Raw genomic sequence first — 17,184 nt, forward strand, 5'->3', positions numbered from 1 at the left:
GTTTTGTTTTTTTTTTTAAGTGTAATGGTTTTTAAAAACCATGTGTTTTTCCACGCCCCCCATTTTTAATTGTTTTCTCCATCTTCTCATTAAGTGATGTTAATATAGTAACAACAAGGGGGAAACAGAAAAAAAAAAAAAAAGAATATGGTGGATAATGAATACCATGATGTCCATGACACATCTCACGGAGTAAATCCATTGGACTGCATAGGTGACTAAAACAAAAACCACATCACTCGCTTTGAGAATTACAACTTAGGGATTGAGTGTGTACCAATTGAGAGAATAGTAGAGTGAAGGGAGAAAACACGAAAAGACTGCTGTGCGAAAAGACAGCCACACGCAACACTTATAAAACAACAGCATCGCTTGTTGTGTCCTGAGGACGCACCACGGACAGGCCCATCGACGAGGAAAAAAAATACACCTTGTCCTCGTTTGTCATTTGTGCCGTTCCGTCGCATAAATGTATGCATACATATATATATATGTGTATGTATGTTTTCCCTCCCATATGTAAACAGGAAAAAGGGCAGCTAATTGGAATTCCCGGGGGGACTTGAAAACGAAAAGCGACGCTACCCATGGTAGCAGCAGGAGACACACAGTCGAAATGAAAGGAACCACGTCGAGAAGCGAAAGCATTAACTTGTACAATAACATAACCGATAGCCTATCCAAATTAAAAACGATAATAAAATATGACCAGGAGCACGATGTGGATAAGGGAGGGGGAGAGACGCAACAGGGAAAAGCACATGAAATAGATCACTGCAAACTGGCTACGGACGGGCCTAATGATGCAGCTAAATACCCTTTCATGGGTGGGTCTGAGACTGCGGATGGGGGTCCAACCCACAGGCAGAGGGATGAGAGGAAAACGCAAAGAACGAAGAACAATGAGAGGGAACTTTTGAAGAGTATAGCCAAGGCAAATTCGTTAAGAAAAATAGAAAAAAATATAAGTCTTTTGTTAAGGTCGGATGACGAAGAGGAGGAGGTGGAGGAAGAAAAGGAGGACCAGCACCTGAAAGACATGAAACATTTGAAGCAGCCTCAACAGCATTATGACGAAAGTGATGGGTGCGTGGCAGTGGCACATGGTAGTGTGTTCACACCGGGGCGCTATTACCACCAAAGGGAAGGCTATTTGCCCAACCAACCCTACCCCTCCAGTGTGCATACCGATGGTCACATCAAAAACAAGAATTGTGACGAAGCAGTTGAAATGGACAGAGACGTCAATTATAGAGTCCATGCTAATTATAATATGGGAGGAAACCTGGACAGTCTAGAGAGAATTCCTCATTTTAGCAGAACAGGGAGTAGGGACAAAATAGGTCATGCGAAGCACCTGATCCAGAGCGGGTACGGCGATATGGTCGATACAGATATGGCCATCTATGCGAATGGTCCTGTGGGGAAGAACCAATTCGATTTGTCATTCATATCAACGGAGGACCTTAAGAAGGAATTTAGCTTTTACTCCCTGAGCGAAAAGAACAGCGTGCACAAGTTTTCCCTCCAGAATAACGATATGCTTGATCTCAGCCAAGTTTCGAATTTTTCAAATTTTTCGAATGGGTTGCGAGGATCCAGCCGGTCCAATTTCGCCAAGGGGTCAAAGCCGAAAGAGGCAACTATGAGCGATAGCAATACGTCAATCAGCTCGTTCACCTTCAATGGGAATTCCAGCAACTTGATAGGAAGGGACCTGGCAGAAGAAGATGAATCTGACCGGCGTGATGATCATGGCGAACATGGAATCAATCGAGCCATTAACCTGAATAATGATCACTGTGCAAGGGTTCATGATAGAGTATTTTCCACCGCAGCAAACTGCATGGAGAATAAAGGATTGAAGGGAACAAAAAAATCAGACATGTACATAGCGATGGATAATACTAGCAGTAATAGTGGAACGTACTACGAGAACAGCCTCAAAAGTAATAGAAGCAATTTGGGTACTAGTCGGCAGAACACCTTAGATGAAAGTCATAGGACTTATTTAGGGAGTGGAGATTATTTTGATCCCAGTTTAAGTCATACTAAGGTGGATAAAAATGCCGTCCCTGGTCATGTAATTTTTCACACGAAAAATAATGAACTGAATGAAGCACTACATAATTTAAATGTTAAAAAGAAAAATTCGAATGGTAATTCCAGTTGGGTAAAAAGTGGTGAAGCGGCTCCCTTAAAAAGCAGTGGCGTATTTGTAAACAAAAATTACCTAAATATAAGCAGCAGTAACGACCGTGTAGATCTGGCCCGTTCACAGATGAGCGTAACAGAGAAGGGAATGACGATTGATCACATGAGGGATGGAGGGAGAGAAAAGAGAAAGGAAAGCGTGCACGTTGGGTCAAATATCGATTTTGATAATAATATTTTTAAGAATTACAACAAGGAAAAGAAATTAGAAGAAGGTAGTAAAAAATGTGGAAGTGATGTGGAAGGACTATTAGGGTCCGAGGAAGGGATGAGCCAAGTACTCACACACGCTGCTTCATCTAGTAAAGCCGCACTGAAGGATGAGGTGGATTGTACTCTGCCCATTAGTGAAGACGATATGGATAGGAAGAATATTAACGAAATTTATAAAAAAATAAACTCCATTTCGATGCTGAATGATCTTAGTTTGAATAAATTGGAGAGCCTCAATAGCAGCATTATGGACATATATACAAAAAATAATGATGAGGGAAAATTCCTGGATGATGTAATTTTGGATGATAGTATTTTTATTAAGTCTAACAGTGTCTACCGAGAGGAAGACAGTCCCCATATCGCTACCCTTCACGGGGACATCCCCCCCGATGATTATAGAAAGAGGTTCTCCTTTTCGTCCGACCCAGATGCGGCGGATAGCCTTTTTAAAATTTCACTTAGTTGTAACGAGGTGGTTCTGCCCACCGGTGAAACTGGGTCCACGCATAACAATCGCCCAGACGCCGAAAAGGCGAAAAAGGAACAGCAACAAACTTCAATATCTGGACCTACACCAAGTAGCCAATCCCAACTTGAAGCTACTCATTGTGAGATTAAGCAACGTGCGGAATTGAGAGAACCTTCTACATTTAAGGAAACCACAAAGGAGGATTTTGAACGGAGGACCAACTCAATCAACCAGTTGAAGGACAAGTATAGCAAAAGGAAGGACGAGACGATGGAAAAGGATACGAAGTTATGCGAATTGCCTTCCCAGTTAGATAAAAATATGTTGCTGAAAAATACGTTGACATTGCAGCGGAGTTATAACAATATGGAGTGGAGGAAAGCCAAGACAGTCACCTTGGACCAATTCGCAACCCCTTCCAGTGACCTGCTACCAAATGAGAATGATCAGATGGCGAAAGGTAGCATCTCCCGATCATCTGTCAACAAAACGGACAATATAAATCGTTTTTCAAATCAGGACATGTATGTACATGAGGATAAATTATCTAGACACGAGTTGGACAATTTACCAAACGTATTTTTAAGCAAAAACGTATTTGCAAAAAACTCAGACTTGGTGAGTAAACCCTCAGGTATGAACACCACATTGGGCAAGGGATATGAGGATGCACTTCCATCACGAGAATACGACATAAGAAGTGAAGCCAACAATTTTTCAATTAGTAATTATTCTTCCCTCACAGGGAAGGGAAAAAGGAATGGGGACCAGATCAACCAAGCCAATTCCTTCTCATCCGCGTTTCTGCATGATGATAAGGCCAGCAATGGGGACCCATCTCATTCTTACCGCGGCGGCACCAGCGGAGGGATGAGGCGCAAGAGAAGTATCAGTGACTGCGAGGGGGAAAGCGCAAACGTGTATAATGATAGTAGTGTGGAGAGGATCCAGTGTGACAATGCAAATGGGCCGGTAGACAGTTCTGCGTATGATGTGCAGGAGGTGAAATGGACTAGCGGCGGTGCCGGTTCTGGGGCTGACGGTACTGTTGGTTGTACTGATGGTGAGTGTACCGGGGGTCGACATAACGTGTTCATCGGTGCAAGCAGAAGTAGCATGCGAGGCAGCTTGCGAAGCAGGGGCAAAATGGAATGGAACATATTGGACGAGGCGAATGGGAGCAAGACAAAAGAGAGGAGGGGCTCCAGCGAAGAGTCGATCGGTGTGCCAAATGACTTGGGCATATCGAAAAGGGCAAGTCATGGGGGAGTTAACAACGTTAGTAATGCATACCCAGATGAAGAAATATCTACCTGCGCCGAAGAAGGTGCCCGTTTTACCCCACACACAAATGAAGACACCAATCACATGCGTAACAACCTCTCCTATGATGCAGCTCTCATAAATGGAAATCTGGAACAAAGTCAAAATGGGAAGAACCCACGTTTTTTAAGACAAATAAACAGAGAGAGTGATTCTGAAAAATTGTCATCTCTGGTGACGTGCACTGGGAAAGAGGTACAACTGAATGAAAGTAAATTATGTGCACTTCATAAGAAGAGCACTCTGGAGGAGGGGAAAGCACCGTCGATGGTGAACAATAAAAGTATAGAAGGAATAAATTACGCATCTCAATGCTCCAAGGAGGATGAAATTAAGCACAGCGGGATGACGAGCTTGCCAGATATACTCCACTTTGGTGAGAACAACAACTCCTCCATTTTTTTTTTTGACAATATACATAACTCATCCGAGTATGACTGCATTCCTAAACCGTTGCACAGTTCCTACTTCGAAAATAAGCGTAAGGTTTCTCGGGATGAAGGGGAAGTAATTGAAGAAGGCAAAACGACATGTCAATCGAATGGAAACGCTTTTGAGAGGATCACCAAGAGGAATGTTTCGCGGACGTTGCCTCCATCGGAAGTGAATCCCCTTATCGCGCAATCCAGCATGAATGAAAGCGCGCGCTACCCAAGTGGGGAAAATGAAAAACATTTTGAACAGGACATAATGCGCCAGGGAAAAGCACAAAGACAGGTCAGCAAGGAAGGGGTACCTGCCAGACAAGGAAGTCTAACAAAGAAGACTCCATCATGGAAGAGATTGCAAAGAAGTAGTAGCAGTTCGTTGTTTAGTGGGCCTACTGGAGAGATAAAAACCGCAGGGGGGTTCCCCGATAATGTCACACGTAAGGAAAACACTCATGAAGATCATCGACGGAGCAGCGTAGGTGCAATCTTCGTTAAAGAAAACGTACAGCAGAAGGGGCCCATTGATCCGAATACCACCTCGCGTAGGGAAGGGACAAACCAACGGAGCATCGACCAGGTGCAGCCTCGAAATGGTGTGGAAGCGAGTGAGAAAGGGAGAGCGAAGGCAAAATCGGAAAGTGAAGCTGCGAATGATATACTAGAAACATGCAGCACCAGTTACTCGTTCGAAAAGTGTGAAATAAATGAGCAGAAAGGACAAACAAGGAAACCATACCAGTATGTACCCCAAGAGGATTACAAAATATGTGAGCCTCAGCGGAGAGGCAGTAGAAACGTGGCAACGGAGTATGACTCTACATATGTAGGAGGTGCAAATGAAGAGAAGAGAATCACTAGAAAGGTATCAATCCCCCCAAGTGAAGAAAAAAGAAAGGTGCGTCCTAACTGCTACGATGAAGGACATAACTCGCCATTCGCACACGGTGAGGAAAAAATCGGTAACGGTGGAGCAGACAAGAAAGGCAGCAGAAATGGATCCCCCCCCAGAAGGATGCCCAATGATGTGCATACTAATACCGAGATTCACCAGGAACATCAGCGGATGGACAGTGAAAAGGTTGTCTCTAAGGAGAATGTCTCAGGACATACGCATCCGTGTAGTGGTAGAAATCGTGATGATCATTTGGACCCCATACATTTTAATAAGCAACCGAGTGTGGATTACCAATTGGTCCAGGGCCCAGGGCGGAAGGAGACCGACTACATGGAAGGAAACAATCACGAAGAAACCTTTACAAGGAATACACAGTACAGTAAAAATTCAAATGACCCTTATGGAGACCCCTACAGATGCAAGAGTGGTCAATCGGATTATGTGAAAGAAGGTGGATACTGCTATGAACATGTTGGTGATGAACGCGAAAAGTTTTTACCCAAATCTAAGGAGAACAACTATACATCACACAAGGGTAACATGGGTGATTATCCCTATGGAAAATATTGTAGTAAAGGGAAACGGGAAAACGAGTTTTATTCTAATCACTACAATGAAGTTAGAAGTAACGGGGAATATTCGAAGAGTGGTGCATTAATTGAAGATGCATATGTCGGTGCAGTTAACGTGGAACAAAACAAGACTGAGGCTCGCGGAGGGAGAGGTATGCATCATAGGGGAGACAAAGACGTACATGGTGACGGTTTTCAATCAGAGAGGAACCCATTAGGGGACAAAAATTCGTTTGAGAGGATCGACTCGTTAAACACAATTCAACCGTACGGAATGAACCACCCAAGGGAGGACGAAGCAAAGATGAACACACGTATGTGTGGAAACGGAAGGGGTACTCATCCAAGTGACATACACACGGAAGGAGGTCACCGAAGAAACACAAAAGACATCGTTGTGAAAAGGATTAACGAGACAATAATGACACCAGACCGTTTGCACAAGCGAACTGATTCAACCAAACTTGAAAGGACGAAGGACAGGAACACATATGATCATGCGGGTGAAGATTTTTCTCAAGAAAGGCCAACACAGGATTACCCTTATGGTAGATGCCAAAGCAGAGATGCAAATTATCCTCATGAGCAAACCAGGAAAGGGGAGACATCGCGTCGAAGGGATAATGTAGAAATGATTTCAACGAACCCCTACCAGTTAAAAAAGAATGAACAATTTGAAACATCCATGATCCAACACAAGTACAGTAAAAACGGAACGCAGCGTTATGAACATGAGACACATCAACCGATTTATCCCTTTATGGAATTGCTGCCACATGATAAGGTCCATTCTGGTAATTTGGGTAGTCTTGTGAGGGAAGAGGAATTCGTGAACCGCCTGATTGAAGAGAATGTCTGTGAGAAGTATAGCGCTTTGGGGGGATGTGAAGGGTACGAGGAGAAGTGGCCCCAAAGAGAGGGGGTCAGTGGGGATCGTGGCAACGAGAGGTATGGCCCCAGCTGGAGTCGCGGCGCCGACTACCATTATGGCGGGCTTTGTAGAGAGCATCACGGGGAGAAGCACTATGAAGAGAAGCACTACGAAGAGAAGCACTACGGCAGCTACCCCACCCCGTACGAAAACTTCGCCGCGCACAGTGTCATGGGTGGCCCGTTTAACAAAGTAGAAAAATCGAAAACGAGCGTAAAGATTGTGGATCATAATTATGCTTCCAGTGGCGCCCCCTATGGACCAGATTTTGAGGCAGTAGTTATGCAAAAGGGGGCGTATGTAAAGGCACACACATCATACGTGGCCTACGCAGGGGGAGACAAGTGGAAGGGAAACAGTATGCAGCCGCTTGGATATGCACATCTGGAGGAAAACAAAGAGGCCATTTATAACTATAAGGGGGCACATTTAAAATATGACATGAAGGGAGAAATGTATGAGGGGAAGCATATGGGCACTCCTCACGAGTATGGACAGTGCTTACGGGTGGATGGAAGAAACAACACTACACTTCCGTACGACTACTACCTCGATGGAGGTGCGCAACGGTGTAGCAAGTATGCCCAGGAGGAGTTGCACAGACAAGGCGAAAATGTAATAAAGTTTCCACGTGTTGGAGAGTCAAAGGATGTGGATGTTCACATGGACAGAGTAGCACCAGCACCCTCATGTCACTACGGCAGCATGAGAAGTGGAAACGACGCGGGGTCAGTACCGCTTCATTACGAAATGAAAAGAGAAGATAACACAAATGGATTGGTCCCCCAAATGGGTGACAACCACACAAAGGAAAATAAGGCATGGACCTACAGAGAAGGGAAAATTGAACTGCCCTTTAGAAAGGCCAACACAAATTATGAGCATTACAAGGTGCTTAGAGATATGGGTAGCAACGGTGATGGTCATATATTTAGACACTCAGAAGGGGACACCGTGGATAGGGGAGGCATGTCACGGGGACACTTCCATGCTGATCACAATATAAATACCAGCAGTGGAAGAAATGCACATTATAACGAATTGCTTTACGAACTATTCAAAGAAAATAGAGATAATCAGGGGAAGGAAAAGAACAGCAAAGTTTTAAATAAAATTATGGACGTCATGATAAACATACAGAATGATTTGAAAGATGTAAAATGTAAACTGAGCAAGCAGAAGAAGAAAAGTGATCCCCCGGAGGAGGGAGGAGATGCTCAAAGTGAGGATAGCGGCCAACGCAATAGTAAAAGTAAGGAGCAGCCAAATGGTCAGCATGAGGGTCAGTGTAATAATAGAGAGAATAATGGAAAACGCGGTGGTGAAAATAACACCCAGTCAAATTGCCTTGATAAGGATCCAGCGCGGCGCTGCTCCCCCTTGAGTAACCCCGAGCAAGATGCGAGCCTGATCCCCGTCCTGAAGAACCTCAACTATGAAGATGTGAAGGACTCAGCTATGAGTAAATCGAATAGGCTGTACCTGTTCAGCAAGTTTTTCACTTCCGTTTTTTACGAGCATAGTGTGAAGACACACAATTTTATTATGTTTAATATATACAATACGGAGCAGAAGAGACAAACCCACAAGGTGTCTCTCTTTCTGGAGAGGGACTACAACGACATCTACAGTGTGGCCTACAACAACTTACTGTTCTACTCCTTTGATTGTTACACTTTTTACAAGTACATAAAGAGTAAATTCCAAGGCAGTTACAAAATATATGAGAATTCTACTTTGTGCCTGTACATACAGAACAATTACGAGACGAATTTGATTAATCGGCTTTTTATTGAACAGAACAATTTGCACAAAAGCACTTTTTGCCTAAATGAGAAGAGGATTTTGAAGACCTGCACGAAATATGTGGTGGAGTCTTTTCTCTCCCTGCTAGACAAACAGGTTAACATAAAAAATGTCATTCCTTTTATGAAGAAGAGGAATTACGAGATTGACCAGAGAAATTTGTATTTTTTCATTTCGAGGTTTAACCTGATGGACAAAATTTTTAGTGACTCGCATGGATTCGAGTGCAACAAAAAAGCATTTGAAAAGTCCGCCCCCAATGTGAGAAATTTCGCCGTTTTTTTCAAGTACATACGGGACGCCTCCAACTTTTATGATTCCCTGGTTGGGGAGGAAACGGAGGAGGCGTGTATTGCGCAAGGTTCCGCGGCACACTCCACCAACGCTGCAGCTGCTGCGGGTACTTCCCCTTCTAGTCGCAGCTACCGTCTTATCATCGTGGCCCTGCACAAGGGGAAATCGTTCCACTACGACAAGGCTCCCTTCAGCAGCTTTATAAACTCGAAGCAAAGCGATATGCAACACTACTACAACAATTACGACTCGATGTCTTTCTCCAATGACGAAGTGGTGCTGTTCAACCTGTCCTATGCAGTTCCCTTTTACTACATAGAATACTACAGGAATTAGGGCCACGTTAGGGTTCGTACAGACACACATCATGTGCGTAAAAGCGCCTATTTGGAATTTTTTTTTTTCTTTTTTTTTTTTAAGTTTTCCTCCATTTGACATTTTTTTTTTTTGTGTAAGCGTTTCAATTTTTTTTTTTTTATAAATCCTTTTCCATTTTATTTTAAAATGTAGTGAAGGATTTCATACAGTGCCGCAGTTTGTGCATTTTTTTTTTTCTTTTTTTCCCGAATTGGTGTGCCTTTGTTTTGATAATTTTTAAGGCAGAGCACACCAACGGTGCGTTGATAGGAGGCATTGTTCCCTCCACTATGTCTTTTGAATAACGTTGTTAATAACTCTTTCCATTTTTAATAATATTTCGGCGTTTGCACTATTTCGATCTTTGTGATGATCAGTTTGGCAGCCATGTTGGACAAGCCTCCTCCAAGCATTGTTGCCCTTCTGAGCGCGTCTTTTTCCTCCAAATTTGTTCCTTTTTTTAGCCTTTTTTTTTTTTTTTTGTACCTACACCAGAGAGTTGTACAGATGAGTAGCGGCAGCGGGGGAGGACAAACGCACGTATATCTGGACGTGCCCCAATTGGCAAAACTCCCATTTTTGTGAACACCGCTGCAGCGTAGATGAACTAAAAATGCACTTGTTCGTTTTTCTCTCCGACAGTTTTTCCTTGTTCATAACTGGCCTTGCTACAATTAAAACTGTTTTTCATTTTTGTGTGCGCGCTAATGTGCGTAAAAATTTGTCTCTAAGTATTAGCTCACTGGACAAGTGCCATAGGTTTGTCCTATTGCAAATATAAAATTTGTTTGTAAAAAAAAAAAATATATGTGTTCATTTGATAGATTCAATATGCACGCGGAAAAAATGAGCATACAGGAAAAGATGGAACGGCGCCATTGCGCGGTTATGTGTTGTGGCTCTTCTGCTGTTCGCCCATTAGGTGGACTCCCCAAAATGAAGCTGAAAACCGTGCTCACCTATTATGTGTGTCTTTTTCTATTCTTCTGTTTGTTAAGCGGTTTAGGGATGGGTTTGGCGGATTCCTCAGGAGAAGCACCCCCGCCAGACAGCTTCCTATCAACCTGCATGGAAGTCATTGACGCCATAACATTCTACGAAGATGAGTTGAAGAAATATAAGTATGAGCATAAGTGTGCGGCCTATCGGTATATAGGAAATGCGGTTTTGGAAAAGCACAACTTGAGTAATTACAACTGCTATGGGAAGATACAAAAGGCCTTGTGCAAGCTAAGGTACACCAGGGTTGCGCCTCCTGAGGAGGAGAGGGACGAAGAGCATGAAGATAAAAAAGGTGACAGACACAACAGGGAAGATACCACTGAAGAGAATAATACAAATGCGGAGCACCCTCAGGAACATTTCCTAACAGAAGGAGAGGGAGATACGTGCACCAGAACGAAGGATATGTTCATGTCCCTGTTGAGGAAATGCACTGAAGGGGGATATGGAGACCCCCTAGCCCACTGTGCTTCCCTAGACATTGAAAAAAATATCATTTCAGATGGAGAACTATTCTGTGAGAGTTCGTTCGAAAGGAAAAAAAAAAGTGTGCAGGAAAATGAGCAGCACAAATCAGCATATGTAAATTATTATAAAAATAACATAATTGAAACATTTCATTTTGAGGAAGACCAAAGGGACGACTGCATCGGTATGGTTAATCTGTTTAACAACTGCTCCACTGTTAGAAGAAGCGTCTTTGGAGATAAGCCTCTTACCCATTGTGTTGAACAGAGCGAAAAGCACTTTTGCAATAGAAGGCTTCACAAAATGGAGGATAAAAACTATATATATACCTGCTCAGATGTGATAGTGCCTTATTTGTTGGGCGCAAATAATAAGGGGAAGACATACAGCGAAATGTGCCACGATGTAAAAGATTATACAAAGGTGTTGAAGAATGAAAAAAATGAGTTTTTAAAAAAAAAAAAAGAAATACAAGAAAATGTGAAGCATATCAAGATAATACAAAAATTGTACAAAATTACGGAACACATTTTCCAAACTTTGCAGGAGGAAGTGGAAAAATGCAACCCAGATTTATTTCACCTTTTTAACCTTTTGAAAAACTCAAAGATTGTGCTCCCCAATGAGTACATGTTAAAATTGGACGAAATAACTGATGGAATGACTGACTTGGAAGACGCAATCCGCAAAATGGTGTATCCCACCTTGGATGAGAAAAGCATGGAGAAAAACGTTTTGCTAGTTAATGACGCGAAGGCTGCCATAGAGGACTTCCTGAGATTGCAGGAGGGCATCGTGGTCGCGGTTAGACAGGTTAATGAGTACATTCGCAAAGCAACCACTACAACCGCTGCAAGAGATAAAGCTATCCCGTTTGGAAATCACGCCAGCCTCTTAAGCTTGGAAGAGCTGGAGAAACTGCAACAAAGACATAAGCGCATTAACGAGAGAATAGAAAAATATGCGGACAGACGCAGCCACTCCATTTTCCACGACCATAATTCTATGATGAAAGATTTCCATAACGATATTGAGAAGCTAAATGGACTAATTGAAATTTACACGTCTCAAATTTCTTTGCTAATTGGTAAGGGGTTAGTTGCATGATAGGGCGAAGCGTCCGTCCACCTACTCATCGTTCCCATGCGGAGCCGCACCGCGCACTGCATGAGACATCCATGTGTGCATATAAACTGTGTGCGCAACTTTTTCGCTGTAGAATGAGTTAAATTGTTTTTAAAATACTAAAGAGGGGGTGAACAAATGGTGGTGCGGCATATTGGAAGGGTGAAATGATTATAATTAAAAAAAGACATGGGGAAAAGGGGGTGTGCATCAGCCTAGTTAAAGATGATTGGCGGAGCGGTCACTTTCAAGAGCTGTATAGCCGCATGCGCGAAAAAACTAATGCACCAGAACTAAGTACATAATTATTGGTAGCAAAAGGAGAAGCAGGCTCGGGGCGCTCTTATGCGAACCTCCCCTCTGCTTAGAATCGCCTTGCGAATTACCACTCTTGGTAAGTTGCACATTCCCAGGGGTGTTCGCCTGTGTGCCGTTGCCGTTTTGTGCGCCGTGTGGGGGATTGTCCGTTACTTTATTGTTGTTGTGCAGGTTCAGTAACACATTTGTTTGTTGCGCCTCATGAAGCTTTAGCCAGTTTTCTATAGTTGGGTCCATCCGGGGGCATTCAATTTTGGCATAAAAAAAGTAGTTCCCCACGTGATTCCCTTGTTCGTTGGTTATATCGACACTCAAGTTTCGGCTATCCAGCAGGTTATTGCTTTCTGGGACAAATAGGCGCCTGGGGGGAATAAGCGGTGGAATGATATTAGATTTGCGATGGAATGATATCGGATTTGCGGTGGAAAGATATCGCGTTTGCGGTGAAATGGCATATAAATTGCGCCTAATTAAGAGCGTGCTAGCGCCGTGCGGCGCTGCAACACCCATTTCTACATGCCCCGCAAACTCATCGCTGCGGTTATAAGTGGGTATTACTGGTAAAAGGCGAAGGACTGCGTCTGGTGAATGCCAAGTGTTTTGAAATTAGCTACATTCAAAGGGCACGTGGGAAGGGAATTGTTCCCATTCGGCAATTGCTCATTTGGTTTTAAAAAATCAGAGTTGACGTTGTTTATCCTAACGGATACGTTCAACCCGTTCGGGTTGTTATCCTCTGCGATCTTCGTTCCGTATATATACAAGTTGGCCAGCCTGAATAGGTGCTTGTGCGCCTCAATTTTATCTACCCAAGGGGGGGGGAAAAGAATTGCACACATGTATATATAAATATATATATACGTGTGTGTGTGTGCGCACTCAGCTGGTACAGCTAAAAGGAATCGTGTCTTTTAGCGCCACGCCAGATCTTCCTTCCCGTTGAGCAAAAATACCTGCATTGGGCAATCCCTTGGATGCTTGCACGAATTTATTCACATCAGGGACACACTTGGAGAAGTCGAACAATGCCTTGTCCCACAAAAACTGCATACCTACAGGGCTATTTTGGCTAGTCAGCTATAAAAAAAAAAAAAAAAAAAAAATATATATGAACAAGCAATAATATTTGGAAAAAAAAAAAAAACATGACAAATGTAGCAAAGTTGTCATCAGCTGTCATAAAAAAGAGCTAGCTGCTTCCCTCGCTCGATCACAACAATCTACTTTTTGTTTTTTTTTTTTTTTGTTAACATTTGCAGAGTCGACGAAACCCGATGATACAAGAATATTTTCTGGGTTGAAACTTTTCATGCTGTTACACTGGTCTCTTGACGTTTGCAAAATGGGACATCCGCCACAATACGTTACATTTGTGCAGTCTGTACAAAGGGGGAAAAACGGTGTGTGCATCATGCTCAATTTGATGTGTTAATAAGCGTGAAGAGTATTCAGGAATGGGCTGCATGTCTGCATATACACATGCAGGGACGCATGGGGGACGGGGTTGAGACATACCGGTCAGTGGTACCTTCCCGTTGGCGTCGTTCGTTGGGGGAACACAGTTGATCGAACTGCATATAATTTCGTTGGTGTTAGATTTATCGTTATTTTCCATTAGTTTTGAAAAGGCCTGTACAGCGTTTACATCTTCGGGGGGGATAGACGTGGCCATTTCCGATGCGACTCCGTTATACTCGTTTGTGTTTGTATTGGGTGCATTTGTGCTATTAGCATTCCCATTGCCATTACCCGCAGCTACGGGGGCGGAGGCGGCTGCAAGTGCGGCAGCCGCCGTTGTACTCAAGTTGCTGCTGCCATTGGGGATGTTTCCATTAGGGTTGTTAACCCCGTTCATGTTATTGGCTCCCATATTATTCCCGTTCATGTTGTTTTCCCCATTTACGTTATTTCCTCCCATATCATTCACGTTCGTGTTGTTTCCCCCATTTACGTTATTCCCCCCATTCACGTTATTTCCGCCCACATTATTCACGTTCATGTTAGTTCCCCCATTCACGTTGGTATTCGGATTCACGTTGGTATTCGGATTCACGTTGGTATTCGCATTCACGTTGGTATTCGCATTCACGTTGTTATTCGCATTCACGTTGTTATTCGCATTCACGTTGTTATTCGCATTAATGTTGGTATTCGGATTCACGTTGTTGTTCACATTGGCGCTGCTGGCACCGTTAGACATTCCACCTTGCGCATTTTGTTTATCATGCTTATGCTTCTTCGCTCTGTGATGCTTGTGCCCTTTACCACTGTCTTCTGGGTTTTGGTCCGATCCGTTGTTATTACCATTGCGGTTGTGCACATTTAGGTCTCGTAAATAATGATGGTTTGAATTTTTTTTTTTTTTGGTTCCCTTGTTGTTTTGAGAATAACCATTCTGGGCGTCGTTCGATCCGGAAGAATTTGAATCCGTGGACGAATCATCATCTTCGTTGTCGTTTTCCTGTCCGCTTTCCTCCTCCCCCTTCTCATCGTCCCCATCATCTGTGCATTTGTGCTATTAGCATTCCCATTGCCATTACCCGCAGCTACGGGGGCGGAGGCGGCTGCAAGTGCGGCAGCCGCCGTTGTACTCAAGTTGCTGCTGCCATTGGGGATGTTTCCATTAGGGTTGTTAACCCCGTTCATGTTATTGGCTCCCATATTATTCCCGTTCATGTTGTTTTCCCCATTTACGTTATTTCCTCCCATATCATTCACGTTCGTGTTGTTTCCCCCATTTACGTTATTCCCCCCATTCACGTTATTTCCGCCCACATTATTCACGTTCATGTTAGTTCCCCCATTCACGTTGGTATTCGGATTCACGTTGGTATTCGGATTCACGTTGGTATTCGCATTCACGTTGGTATTCGCATTCACGTTGTTATTCGCATTCACGTTGTTATTCGCATTCACGTTGTTATTCGCATTAATGTTGGTATTCGGATTCACGTTGTTGTTCACATTGGCGCTGCTGGCACCGTTAGACATTCCACCTTGCGCATTTTGTTTATCATGCTTATGCTTCTTCGCTCTGTGATGCTTGTGCCCTTTACCACTGTCTTCTGGGTTTTGGTCCGATCCGTTGTTATTACCATTGCGGTTGTGCACATTTAGGTCTCGTAAATAATGATGGTTTGAATTTTTTTTTTTTTTATTGGTTCCCTTGTTGTTTTGAGAATAACCATTCTGGGCGTCGTTCGATCCGGAAGAATTTGAATCCGTGGACGAATCATCATCTTCGTTGTCGTTTTCCTGTCCGCTTTCCTCCTCCCCCTTCTCATCGTCCCCATCATCTCCCCCACTTTCCTCTTCGTCCTCATCATTTCTTAGTATTCGATTTCGTATGCGCAATTGTAAAAGCGACTGGTCATTTTTTTTTCCGAACAGAACGCTTGAGGATCCCCAATAATGCAAATTATCGTACCTAGTTGTCTGCACCAAGAGGTCGCTTCGGTTGGATAAAGTATTCCCCCTTTCGCTGCACTTGGTACATACAGTTACCATGTCTTGAGCCATGTGGAACATGTTTTCGAGGGCAATTATTTTGAAGAGGACGCAAAGAAACTCGAGTTTCATTTTAATCGCGGGGTGGTTGCATTTTGATCAGATCGCCTTTGCGTTACTTTGGCAGTGGTCCATTCGAGCAGCGTTTTGATTAATTTTCCTTCTTATTTAATTTTTTTTTTATTTAATTTTTGTTTATTTAATTTTTTTTTATTTAATTTTTTTATTTTTTTGTGACAGAAAAAATTAGCCTATTCGCGCGCTCGGGTGTTTGCGTCTGGCCCATGTGGCCATTTCGCATACACATTGACCCTTTTAAAAAGTGGTGTTTAGGATTAACAACTATGATGTGAGTATAATGTATTACTGCGTCGTGGATAATTATAGTCACCTGCACATTCAGGTAGACAAGCGTGCGCATAAACGTATGTACGCGTCAGTACGAATGACTTGCATATGGATAAGGTGAATGATGAAACATACAGATATACCCATACGTACACATCAGCGGTGCGCAGATAGTGTTTTTACCTCCGTGTAGAATGACACTATAGATGTGAATAAAGACAAAAAAAAAAAAAAGAGGAAACACTTCCTTTTGGAACCAACTAAATGATGTACTCCCCGTGCCCGTAGGTGCATATAAACATACGGTAAAAGATGGGTTAAAAAAGAAAAATTACAACACTGTGAATAACACATGTGCATATTTAATGTTCCTTTGTCCTCTTTTTAAAAATTGTACTAAAGACGCAATCGAGTTAGCCGCAAATGTGTAGTGTGTACCATCTTTCCCTTTGATGTCATGTGATTGCTTTCATCACCAAATATGGACTCATTGAAGGCATGTTTGAGCAAGCGCATTTACTTATTTTCCATTCATTTGAAAAATTGAGGAGAAATTCATACAAAATGATTCTCCTTCGGGGGCAGAAGTATAAGACGCGACATTTCTAACGCGTGTGAAGCTGCGCTCGAAAATTTTACGTATCGCCATTTAGTTATATTTGAAAAAAAAATGGCATCACATGGATACATACAAAAAACGGGATCATGACTCCAATTGGGACGGGCAGGGTATTTGCCCTACAGACAACAGAGCAGTGATTGGAAGAGACCCTACATTTATGTTCAAATATTTTTGACGCAACATTGTGGCCCTATTTATAGTGGGGACTGTTTTGCTTAAACAAGATAGAACGAGGTGTAGCTTCCCTTTTTTTTTTTTTTTTTTTTTTTTTTTTTTTTTTTTTATG

At 42.9% G+C, this 17,184-nt stretch overlaps 3 protein-coding genes across 3 annotated transcripts; 2 read left to right on the forward strand and 1 right to left on the reverse strand.

Annotated features, from left to right (window-relative positions):
* Positions 1-147: 147 nt before the first annotated feature.
* Positions 148-9,487, forward strand: AK88_00099 (uncharacterized protein; the record flags this gene model as incomplete). The annotated part of the gene is made up of 2 exons (XM_012477750.1): positions 148-214; positions 528-9,487. 2 exons carry the CDS (start codon positions 148-150, stop codon positions 9,485-9,487), a joined length of 9,027 nt encoding a protein of 3,008 aa, XP_012333173.1.
* Positions 9,488-10,444: 957 nt separating this feature from the next.
* On the forward strand, positions 10,445-12,085 carry AK88_00100 (uncharacterized protein; the record flags this gene model as incomplete). Its single annotated transcript, XM_012477751.1, has 1 exon — positions 10,445-12,085. The coding sequence occupies one exon, from the start codon at positions 10,445-10,447 to the stop codon at positions 12,083-12,085; it is 1,641 nt and encodes a 546-aa protein (XP_012333174.1).
* A 297-nt stretch (positions 12,086-12,382) lies between these two features.
* On the reverse strand, positions 12,383-16,000 carry AK88_00101 (uncharacterized protein; the record flags this gene model as incomplete). Its single annotated transcript, XM_012477752.1, has 6 exons — positions 12,383-12,782; positions 12,980-13,226; positions 13,375-13,498; positions 13,673-13,800; positions 13,937-14,923; positions 14,962-16,000. 6 exons carry the CDS (start codon positions 15,998-16,000, stop codon positions 12,383-12,385), a joined length of 2,925 nt encoding a protein of 974 aa, XP_012333175.1.
* Positions 16,001-17,184: the final 1,184 nt, after the last annotated feature.

This window comes from Plasmodium fragile (genome assembly GCF_000956335.1).
Source record: "Plasmodium fragile strain nilgiri unplaced genomic scaffold supercont1.1, whole genome shotgun sequence".
In the NCBI taxonomy this organism is placed as follows: domain Eukaryota; phylum Apicomplexa; class Aconoidasida; order Haemosporida; family Plasmodiidae; genus Plasmodium; species Plasmodium fragile.